The sequence below is a fragment of the Salvelinus alpinus genome, chromosome 2 (assembly GCF_045679555.1).
Source record: "Salvelinus alpinus chromosome 2, SLU_Salpinus.1, whole genome shotgun sequence".
NCBI classification, from domain to species: domain Eukaryota; kingdom Metazoa; phylum Chordata; class Actinopteri; order Salmoniformes; family Salmonidae; genus Salvelinus; species Salvelinus alpinus.
In genome coordinates, this window is record NC_092087.1 from 2,579,614 (window position 1) to 2,591,867 (window position 12,254).

Below are 12,254 nucleotides of genomic sequence, written 5' to 3' on the forward strand. Positions count from 1 at the left end.
TACAGTATATTGATTATAGGAGCACCACTCTGGGTCTCTGGTGTTAACTGTCATCTTTATAATGAATACAGTATATTGATTATAGGAGCACCACTCTGGGTCTCTGGTGTTAACTGTCATCTTTATAATGGGTACAGTATGTTGATTATAGGAGCACCACTCTGGGTCTCTGGTGTTAACTGTCATCTTTATAATGAATACAGTATGTTGATTATAGGAGCACCACTCTGGGTCTCTGGTGTTAACTGTCATCTTTATAATGAATACAGTATATTGATTATAGGAGCACCACTCTGGGTCTCTGGTGTTAACTGTCATCTTTATAATGAATACCGTATGTTGATTATAGGAGCACCACTCTGGGTCTCTGGTGTTAACTGTCATCTTTATAATGAATACAGTATGTTGATTATAGGAGCACCACTCTGGGTCTCTGGTGTTAACTGTCATCTTTATAATGAATACAGTATGTTGATTATAGGAGCACCACTCTGGGTCTCTGGTGCTAACTGTCATCTTTATAATGAATACAGTATATTGATTATAGGAGCACCACTCTGGGTCTCTGGTGCTAACTGTCATCTTTATAATGAATACAGTATGTTGATTATAGGAGCACCACTCTGGGTCTCTGGTGTTAACTGTCATCTTTATAATGAATACAGTATGTTGATTATAGGAGCACCACTCTGGGTCTCTGGTGCTAACTGTTTTGTTTATAGTCACATGCGCCGAATACAACAGCATTTGACCTTACCGTGAAATGCTTAGTTACAAGCCCTTAACCATCAATGCAGTTCCTAAGACAACAAAGATATTTACTATATAAACTAAAGTGAAAAATATGAGGCAATATACAGGGGGTATCGGTACTGAGTAAATGTGCGTGTATGCAGGATAGTTGAGGTAATTTGTATATGTATAGTACCTGTCAAAAGTTTTGACACATATACTCATTCCAGGGATTTTCTTTATTTTTACTATTTTCTACATTGTAGAATAACATTGAAGACATCAAAACTATGAAATTACACATATGGAATCATGTAGTAACCAAAAAAGTGTTAAACAAATCCAAATATATTTTATATTTGAGATTCTTCAAAGTAGCCACCCTTTGCCTCTATGTAGCTTTGCACACGCTTGACATTCTCTCAACCAGCTTCATGAAGTAGTCACCTGGCATGCATTTCAATTAACAGGTGTGCCTTGTTAAACATTAATTTGTGGAATTTATTTCCTTCTTAATGCCTTTCAGCCAATAATTTGTTTTGTGACAAGGTAGGGGTGGTATACAGAAGATAGCCCTATTTGGTAAAAGACAAAGAACAGCTTTGATGTGATGACAAGAACAGCTCAAAAAAATGTCAAGGACTTTTAAAGTTCCTTCAAATGCAGTCGCAAAAACCATCAAGCGCTATGACGAAACTGCCTCTCATGAGGACCGTCACAGGATAGAAGGACACAGAGTTACCTCTGCTGCAGAGGATGAGTTCATTGGAGATACCAGCCTCAGAAATTGCAGCCCAAATAAATGCTTCACAGAGTTCAAGTAACAGACACATCTCAACATCAACTGTTCAGAGGAGACTACGTGAATTAGGCCTTCGTGGTAAAATTGCTGCAAAGAAACCACTACTAAAGGACACCAGTAAGAAGAACAGACTTGCTTGTGCCAAGAAACACGAGCAATGGACATTAGACCTGCGGAATTCTGTCCTTTGGTCTAATGAATCCAAATTTTGAGATTTTTAGTACCAACCGCCGTGTCTTTGTGAGACGCAGAGTAGGTGAACGGATGATCTCTGCATGTGTGGTTCTCACCGTGAAGCATGGAGGAGGATGTGTGATGGTGTGGGGGTGCCTTGCTGGTGACACTGTCTGTGATTAATTTAGAATTCAAGGCACACTTAACCACCATGGCTACCAAAACATTCTGCAGCGATACGCCATCCCATCTGGTTTGCACTTAGTGAGACAATCATTTGTTTTTCAAGAGGACAATGACCCAACACACCTTCAGGCTGTGTAAGGGCTATTTGACCAAGAAGGAGAGTGATGGAGTGCTGCATCAGATGACCTGGCCTCCACAATCATCCGACCTCAACCCAATTGAGATGTTTTGGGATGAGTTGGACCGCAGAGTGAAGGAAAACAGCCAACAAGTGCTCAGCATATGTGGGAACTCCTTCAAGATTGTTGGAAAAGCATTTCAGGTGAAGCTGGTTGAGAGAATGCCAAGAGTGTGCAAAGCTGTCATCAAGGCAAAGAATGGCTACTTCGAAGAATCTCAAATAGAAAATATATTTTCATATGTTTATCATTTCCTCCTATTTTAGCCTACAATATGTGTTTCCACACACCTAGGCCTAGGCTATGGACGTATTCAAGACGACGTCATTTTTATTGATCTCTGTTTGTCAGTGTCAAAGTAGCCTGCCATTTCGATCATTTGTGCAGTATTAAAAAAGATTCTGCCAACCCTAAGCTACTAAAAATGTTCCCCATGTGTGCAACTATAACCTCTACTGCTCTATGCCACTACGCAAATGTGATAATATGCATGCGATGCTTTATTATAAAGGTGGGGTTTTTTCTCATGTGTTCCGGTACATCAGAACTCCCCAGGTCATCCCCCTCTAGCACTCACTTTTTGTTCCGGCACCTCCCCAATTATAACTGGCTGTAGATAAAACTGCAGGTAAACCTTTATTAGATGTGATACAGGACCAAGGTTTTCCTGGACTCACCTTGATCAACGTTTAGTAGATACAGGACCAAGGTTCTACTGTAGATACAGGACCAAGGTTCTGCTGTAGATACAGGACCAAGGTTCTACTGTAGATATAGGACCAAGGTTCTGCTGTAGATACAGGACCAAGGTTCTACTGTAGATACAGGACCAAGGTTCTACTGTAGATACAGGACCAAGGTTCTGCTGTAGATACAGGACCAAGGTTCTACTGTAGATATAGGACCAAGGTTCTGCTGTAGATACAGGACCAAGGTTCTGCTGTAGATACAGGACCAAGGTTCTACTGTAAATACAGGACCAAGGTTCTACTGTAGATACAGGACCAAGGTTCTACTGTAGATACAGGACCAAGGTTCTACTGTAGATATAGGACCAAGGTTCTGCTGTAGATACAGGACCAAGGTTCTACTGTAGATACAGGACCAAGGTTCTACTGTAGATACAGGACCAAGGTTCTACTGTAGATACAGGACCAATGTTCTACTGGACTCACCTTGATCAGTTTGATCTCATATTGGATCATCTTCAGGTAAGGAGAAGAGCTGTTGCTAGGAGACACAACCTTTTCCCCAGAGATCTTTGCTCTGATCACTGAGAATAAAGAGATGATCTGATTAGCATTACATTATGATTCAGTCCCCTTCCGTTTTTTCAAAATTTTGTTACATTACAGCCTTATTCTAAAATGGATTAAATAAAACATGTTCTTCATCAATCTTCACACAATAATAATCATAATCACAAATCGGAAACAGGTTTTTAGAAATGTTTCCAAATGTGTTCAAAATAAATAACAGAAATGTCTTATTTACATAAGTATTCAGACCCTTCGCTATGAGACTTGAAATTGAGCTCAGGTGCATCCTGTTTCCATTGGTCATCCTTGAGATGTTTCTACAACTTGATTTGAGTCCACCTGTGGTAAATTCAATTAATTGGACATGATTTGGAGAGGCACACACCTGTCTATATAAGGTCCCACAGTTGACAGTGCATGTCAGAACAAAAGCCAAGCCATGAGGTCGAAGGACATGTCCGTAGAGCTCCGAGACAGGATTGTGTTGAGGCACAGATCTGGGGAAGGGTACCAAAAAATGTCTGCAGCATTCAAGGTCCCCAAGAACATAGAGGCCTCATCATTCTTCAATGGAAGGAGTTTGGAATCAGCAAGGCTCTTCCAAGAGTGCCAAGCGTCACATCTGGAGGTAACCTGGCACCATCCCTACAGTGAAGCACGGTGGTGGCACCATCCCTACAGTGAAGCACGGTGGTGGCACCATCCCTACAGTGAAGCACGGTGGTGGCACCATCCCTACAGTGAAGCACGGTGGTGGCACCATCCCTACAGTGAAGCACGGTGGTGGCACCATCCCTACAGTGAAGCACGGTGGTGGCACCATCCCTACAGTGAAGCACGGTGGTGGCACCATCCCTACAGTGAAGCACGGTGGTGGCACCATCCCTACAGTGAAGCACGGTGGTGGCACCATCCCTACAGTGAAGCACGGTGGTGGCACCATCCCTACAGTGAAGCACGGTGGTGGCACCATCCCTACAGTGAAGCACGGTGGTGGCAGCATCCCTACAGTGAAGCACGGTGGTGGCAGCATCATGCTGCGGGGATATTTTTCAGAGGCAAGGACTGGGAGATTAGTCAGGATCGAGGGAAAGATGAATGGAGCAAAGTACAGAGAGATCCTTGATGAAACCCTGCTCCAGAGCAATCAGGACCTCAGACTGGGGCGAAGGTTCACCTTCCAACAGGACAACGACCCTACACACACAGCCAAGATAATGCACGAGTGGCTTTGGAACTAATCTCTGAATGTCCTTGAGTGGCCCAGCCAGAGCCCGGACTTGAACCCGATCTAACATCTCTGGAGAGACCTGAAAATAGCTGTGAAGCAACGCTCCCCATCCAACCACACAGAGATTGAGAGGATCTGCAGAGAAGAATGGGAGAAACTCCCCAAATACAGGTGTGCCAAACTTGTAGCGTCATACCCAAGAAGACACGAGGCTGAAATCGCTGCCATAGGTGCTTTAACAAAGTACTGAGTAAAGGGTCTGAATACTTATTGTAAATGTGATTTTTCAGTATTTAATTAAGGCAATTATGACATTTTTAAAACATTACGATACATTCACAACAGATTTCACAATACATTAAGTGTGTGCCCTCAGGCCCCTATTGTACTACCACATATTTACAACACAAAATGAATGTGTAAGTGTGTGTATAGTGCGTATATTATCGTGTGTATGCATGTGTCTGTGCCTGGGTTTGTGTTGCTTCACAGTCCCCGCTGTTTCAGAAGGTGTATTTTTATCTGTTTTTTTAAATCTAATTTCACTGCTTGCATCAGTTACCTGATGTGGAATAGAGTTCCATGTAGTCATGGCTCTATGTAGTACTGTGCGCCTTCCATAGTCTGTTCTGGACTTGGGGACTGTGAAGAGACCTCTGGTGGCATGTTTTGTGGGGTATGCATGGGTGGTCGACCGATTAATCGGAATGGCCGATTAATTAGGGCCGATTTCAAGTTTTCATAACAATCAGAAATCTGTATTTTTGGATACCGATTTGGCCGACTAAAAAAAAAATATATTAAATATACACCTTTATTTAACTAGGCAAGTCAGTTAAGAACACATTCTTATTTTCAATGACGGCCTAGGAACGGTGGGTTAACTGCCTTGTTCAAGGGCAGAACGACAGATTTTTCCTTGTCAGCTCGGGGATTCAATCTTGCAACCTTGCAGTTAACTAGTCCAATACTCTAACCACCTGCCTTACATTGCACTCTACGAGGAGCCTGTCTGTTACGCGAATGCAGTAAGAAGCCAAGGTAAGTTGCTAGCTAGCATTAAACTTATCTTTAAAAAAACAATCAATCAATCATAATCACTAGTTAACTACACATGGTTGATGATATTACTAGTTTATCTAGCGTGTCCTGCGTTGCATATAATCGATGCGGTGCGCATTCGCGAAAATGGACAGTCGTTGCTCCAACGTGTACCTAACCATAAACATCAATGCCTTTCTTAAAATCAATACACAAGTATAGATTTTTAAACCTGCATATTTAGTTAATATTGCCTGCTAACATGAATTTATTTTAACTGGAGAAATTGTGTCACTTCTCTTGCAACAGTCAGGGTATATGCAGCAGTTTGGGCCGCCTGGCTCATTGCGAACTGTGTGAAGACTATTTCTTCCTAACAAAGACAGCCAACTTCGCCAAACGGGGGATGATTTAACAAAAGCGCATTTGCGGGAAAAAAGCACAATTGTTGCACGACTGTACTAAACCATAAACATCAATGCCTCAATACACAGAAGTATATATTTTTAATCCTGCATATTTAGCTAAAAGAAATCCAGGTTAGCAGGCAATATTAACCAGGTGAAATTGTGTCACTTCTCTTGCGTTCATTGCACGCGAGTCAGGGTATATGCAACAGTTTGGGCCGCCTGGCTCGTTGCGAACTAATTTGCCAGAATTTTACGAATTGTATGACATAACATTGAAGGTTGTGCAATGTAACAGGAATATTTAGACTTATGGATGCCACCCATTAGATAAAATACGGAACGGTTCCGTATTTCACTGAAAGAATAAACGTTTTGTTTTCGAGATGATAGTTTCCGGATTCGACCATATTAATGACCTAAGGCTCGTATTTCTGTTTGTTATTATGTAAAAAAAATAGTAAAAATAAGTGTTCATTCAGTATTGTTGTAATTGTCATTATTACAAATACATTTAAAAAATTTGGCGATTAATCGGTATCTGCTTTTTTTGGTCCTCCAATAATCGGTATCGGTATAGGCGTTGAAAAATCATAGTCGGTCGACCTCTAGTATGCATTGGTTTCCGTCCTGTCTGCCAGTAGTTCAAACAGAGAGCTTGGTGCATTCAACATGTCAATACCTTTTACAGATACAAGTAGTGATGAAGTCAATCTCTCCTCCACTTTGAGCCAGGAGAGATTGACATGCATATTATTAATATTAGCTCTCTGTGTACATCCAAGGGCCAGCCATGCTGCCATGTTCTGAGTCAACTGCAATTTTCCCAAGTCCCCCATTTGGCACCCAAGTCCCCCATTTGGCTCTTTGTTAACTTCACTAGGGTAGGGGGCAGCATTCGGAATTTTGGATGAAATGCATGTCCAATTTAAGCTGCCTGCTTCTCGGGCCCAGAAGATATGATATGCATATAGCTGGTAGATTTTGATAGAAAACCCTCTAAAGTTTCCAAAAATGTTAAAATAGTGTCTGTGAGTATAACAGAACTGATTTGGCAGGAGAAAACCTGAGAAAAATCCATTCAGGAAGTAGTTTTATTTTTGGTTTTGTAGTTTTCTATTCAATGCCATAACAGTATCCATTGACTTAGGACTCAAAACTGCAGTTTCTATGCCTTCCACTAGACAGTGGAAGGCATAAACAGTCTAAACAGTCTTTAGAAATAGTTTCAGGCTTGTATTCTGAAAAATGAGAGAATAAGAGCATTCGGAATGAATATAAAGAGACTTTATCGAACAAAATAAACATTTATTGAGTAAATGAATGTCTGCTGAGTCAACCATATGAAGATCATCAAAGGTAAGGGATTCATTTTATCTCTATTTCCGACTCTGACTGTTCTACTTGGCTGGTTACTGTTTGTAATGAATTGTCTAGTGGGCTATGTTGTCAAATAATCGTAAGGTATGCTTTCGCCGTAAAGCATTTTTTAAATCTGACACCGTGGTTGGATTCACAAGACGTTCATCTTTAAACCTATGTAAAATATGTTTTGTTTTCTGAATTTTTATAATGAGTATTTCTGTATTTGAATTTGGCGCCCAGCAGTTTCACTGGCTGTTGAAGAGGTGGGACGCTAACGTCCCACATACCCAGGAGAGGTTAAGTGTTGCAGTCATTTCAGTAGCTGTAGTAGCTGACATGTATAATGTTGAGTCGTCCGCATGCATAGACACACTGGCCTTACAGAAAAGCCAGTGGCATGTCGTTAGTAAAAATGTAAAAAAGCAAGGGGCCTAAACAGCTACCATGGGGAATTCCTGATTCTACCTGGATTATGGCGGAGAGTCTTCCATTAAAGAATACCCTCTGTGTTCTGTTAGACAAGTAACTCTTTGAAAAGTATTCACCCCCTTGACGTTTTTCATATTTTGTTGCATTACAACCTGTAATTTAAATTGATTTTTATTTGGATTTCATGTAATGGACATACACAAAATAGTCCAAATCGGTGAAGTGAAATGAAGAAAAAAAATACTTGTTTCATTAAAAAAATTAAAAAAAACGGAAAAGTGGTGCGTGCATATGTATTCACCCCTTTGCTATGAAGCCCCTAAATACGATCTGGAGCAACCAATTACCTTCAGAAGTCACATAATTAGTTTTAAAAAACCTGTGTGCAATCTAAGTGTAACATGATCTCAGTATACAGTCGTGGTCAAAAGTTTTGAGAATGACACAAATATTAATTTCCACAAAGTTTGCTGCTTCAGTGTCTTTAGATAATTTTCTCAGATGTTACAATGGAATACTGAAGTATAATTATAAGCACAAGTGTCAAAGGCTTTTATTGACAATTACATTAAGTTGATGCAAATAGTCCATTTTCACAGTGTTGACCCTTCTTTTTCAAGACCTCTGCAATCCGCCCTGGCATGCTGTCAATTAACTTCTGGGCCACATCATGACTGATGGCAGCCCATTCTTGCATAATCAATGCTTGGAGTTTGTCAGAATTTGTGGGTTTTTGTTTGTCCACCCGCCTCTTGAGGATTGACCACAAGTTCTCAATGGGATTAAGGTCTGGGGTGTTTCCTGGCCATGGACCCAAAATATCGATGTTTTGTTCCCCGAGCCACTTAGTTATCACTTTTGCCTTATGGCAAGGTGCTCCATCATGCTGGAAAAGGCATTGTTCGTCACCAAACTTGTAGTAACCTGGTATATTTATGTTTACCAATAGATGGCAGTATTGACTCAAGACAGGGGTTTGCTTTCCGCTCTCCGTAGCTATTTCCTATGTCTGCCTATATTACCATGATTAAGAAAGCTTCAGGTAGTTTAAGCCAGGTGCATAAGATAATGTAAAATCTAAGTTACAATTAAAGACTAAACAGTACGTAAGTCTCATGAGTCGTAATTCTAAGAAGCCTTTAAGGATACTACAAAACTGTTCCTGGATGGTTGGGAGAAGTTGCTCTCGGAGGATGTGTTGGTACCATTCTTTATTCATGGCTGTGTTCTTAGGCAAAATTGTGAGTGAGCCCACTCCCTTGGCTGAAATGCAACCCCACACATGAATGGTCTCAGGATGCTTTACTGTTGGCATGACACAGGCCTGAGGGTGGCGCTCACCTTGTCTTCTCCGGACAAGCTTTTTTCCGGATGCCCCTAACAATCGGAAAAGGGATTCATCAGAGAAAATGACTGGTGTGGCTTCTTTGCTGCCCTTCTTGACACCAGGCCGTTCTCCAAAAGTCTTTGCCTCACTGTGCGTGCAGACGCACTCACACCTGCCTGCTGCCATTCCTGAGCAAGCTCTGTACTGGTAGTGCCACGATCCCGCAGCTGAAAAAACTTTAGGAGACGGTCCTGGCGCTTGCTGGACTTTCTTGGGCGCCCTGAAGCCTTCTTCACAACAATTGAACCGCTCTCCTTGAAGTTCTTGATGATCCGATAAATGGTTGATTTAGGTGCAATCTTACTGGTAGCAATATCCTTGCCTGTGAAGCCCTTTTAGTACAAAGCAATGATGACGGAACGTGTTTCCTTGCAGGTAACCATGATTGACAGAGGAAGAACAATGATTCCAAGCACCACCCTCCTTTTGAAGCTTCCAGTCTGTTATTCGAACTCAATCAGCATGACAGAGTGATCTCCAGCCTTGTCCTCGTCAACACTCACGCCTGTGTTAACGAGAGAATCACTGACATGATGTCAGCTGGTCCTTTTGTGGCAGGGCTGAAATGCAGTGGAAATGTTTTGAGGGGATTCAGTTCATTTGAATGGCAAAGAGGGACTTTGCAATTAATTGCAGTTCATCTGATCACTCTTCATAACATTCTGGAGTATATGCAAATTGCAATCATACAAACTGAGGCAGCAGACTTTGTGAAAATTTATATTTGTGTCATTCTCAAAACTTTTGGCCACGACTGTATATACACCTGTTCTGAAAGGCCCCAGAGTCTGCAACACCACTAAGCAAGGTGTCACGTTCGCTGGAATAATTATCGGACCGAACTGCAGGGCGATATGGTTTCCACATAATATTTATTTGAAAACGCACAAAACAAAGAAAGAATGAAACAAACAACGAACCGTGACTACAGAAGTGCTACATGCACTAACTCAAAACAATTCCCCAATAATACACAGGTGGAAAAAAATCCTACTTAATAAATTTGATCCCCAATTAGAGACAATGATAGCCAGCTGCCTCTAATTGGGAATCATACCAAACACCAGCTAGCACCCCAACATAGAAAATAATAACTAGAAAACCCCCCAGTCACGCCCTGACCTATTACACCATAGAAAAACAAAGGCTCTCTGTGGTCAGGGCGTGACACAAGGGGCACACACAAGCAAGCAGCACTATGAAGACCAAGGAGCTCTCCAAACAGGTCAGGGACAAAGTTGTGGAAAAGTACAGATCAGGGTTGGGTTATAAAAAAAAAAGTAAAACTTTGAACATTCCACAGAGCACCATTAAATCCATTATTTAAAAATGGAAAGAATATGGCACTACAACAAACCTACCAAGGGAGGGCCGCCCACCAAAACTCACGAACCAGGCAAGGAGGGTATTAATCAGAGAGGCAACAAAGAGACCAAAGATAACACTGAAGGAGCTGCAAAGCTCCTGTAACGATCGTTTGAAGCATACTCGGAACAACGTGCAGCGTGATCTGGGTTCCACATCTTTTATTATAAAAAGTAAGTGAACCACATAACAAAACAATAAAGAATAACGAAACGTGACGACAATTGTGACGCACTTAAGCGTAGTGGGTGCGGAGTCAGGCACAGGAGGCAGAAAGTACTGAGTAGTGTTTTAATTGGTTACAGGGAAATAATTGTGCGCGCCAACACCCATGGGCGCAACAATCACGATACCCAAAACCAGGACCTAAATAGTCCAGAGGGAAATCCCAAAATGAAACACGCTACCAATAACCTACCACACACAAACACAGTGGAAAAAATAAACCCCCACAAAGAGCAGGCGGGCCGACCAGCTTAAATAGCCCAAATAAACGTAAACACGAAACAGGTGTAACTACTAAGACAAAACCAACAGAAAAGGGAAAAGGAATCGGTGGCAGCTAGTAGACCGGTGACGACGACCGCCGAGCACCGCCCGAACAGGAAGAGGAGCCACCTTCGGTAGGAGTCGTGACAGTACCCCCCCACCCCCACCACCACCACCCCCTGATGCGCAGCTCCCGTAGCGCGCCGACACCGGCCTCGAGGGCGACCCGGAGGGGGAGGCGAAGGGCGATCCAGATGGAGGCGATGGAAATCCCTCAACAGTGATGGATCCAAGATGTCCCCCACCGGTACCCAGCACCTCTCCTCCGGACCGTACCCCTCCCAGTCCACAAGGTACTGCAGGCCCCTCACCCGGCGTCTCGAGTCCAGAACAGCACGTACTGTGTACGCCGGGGATCCCTCGATGTCCAGAGGGGGCGGAGGGACCTCCGGCACCTCACCTTCTTGCAGGGGACCAGCTACCACCGGCCTGAGGAGAGACACATGAAACGAGGGGTTAATACGATAATAGGAAGGGAGTTGTAATCGATAACACACCTCGTTTATCCTCCTCAGGACTTTGAAGGGCCCCACACACTGCGGCCCCAGCTTCCGGCAGGGCAAGTGGAGGGGTAGGTTTTGGGTCGAGAGCCAGACCCTATCCCCCGGTACAAACACAGGGGGCCTCACTGCGGTGGCGGTCAGCGCCCCTCTTCTGCCGTTCACCAGCTTGCTTGAGGGATTCCTGGACGGCCCTCCAGGTCTCCTTGGAGCGCTGCACCCACTCCTCCACCGCAGGAGCCTCGGTCTGACTCTGATGCCACGGTGCCAGGACCGGCTGGTGGCCCAACACGCATTGGAAAGGTGACATGTTCGTGGAGGAGTGGCGGAGTGAGTTCTGGGCCAACTCCGCCCATGGGACGTACCTAGACCACTCCCCTGGCCGGTCCTGGCAATACGACCTCAGAAACCTACCCACCGCCTGGTTCACTCTCTCCACCTGCCCATTACTCTCAGGGTGATAATCAGAGGTCAAGCTGACCGAGACCCCCAGCCGCTCCATCAACGCCCTCCACACTCGGGACGTGAACTGGGGACCCCGATCAGAGACGATGTCCTCCGGCCCCCCGTAGTGCCGGAAGACGTGGGTAAATAGGGCCTCCGCAGTCTGTAGGGACGTAGGGAGACCGGGCAACGGGAGGAGACGGC

General features: G+C 43.6%; 2 protein-coding genes across 4 annotated transcripts in view; one reads left to right on the forward strand and one right to left on the reverse strand.

The window, feature by feature from the left end:
• The window catches only part of LOC139552800 (synapsin-2-like), a 274,172-nt gene that overhangs the window by 174,790 nt on the left and 87,128 nt on the right, over positions 1–12,254 (forward strand). The gene's annotated exons all lie outside the window — the stretch shown is intronic.
• Positions 1–12,254, reverse strand: part of LOC139552810 (metalloproteinase inhibitor 4-like) — a 62,762-nt gene that overhangs the window by 23,788 nt on the left and 26,720 nt on the right. For both annotated transcript variants that reach the window (XM_071364872.1, XM_071364862.1), the window contains exon 2: positions 3,249–3,346. In XM_071364872.1, coding sequence (XP_071220973.1) covers positions 3,249–3,346 — 98 coding nt within the window. The remainder of the gene's footprint in view (positions 1–3,248; positions 3,347–12,254) is intronic.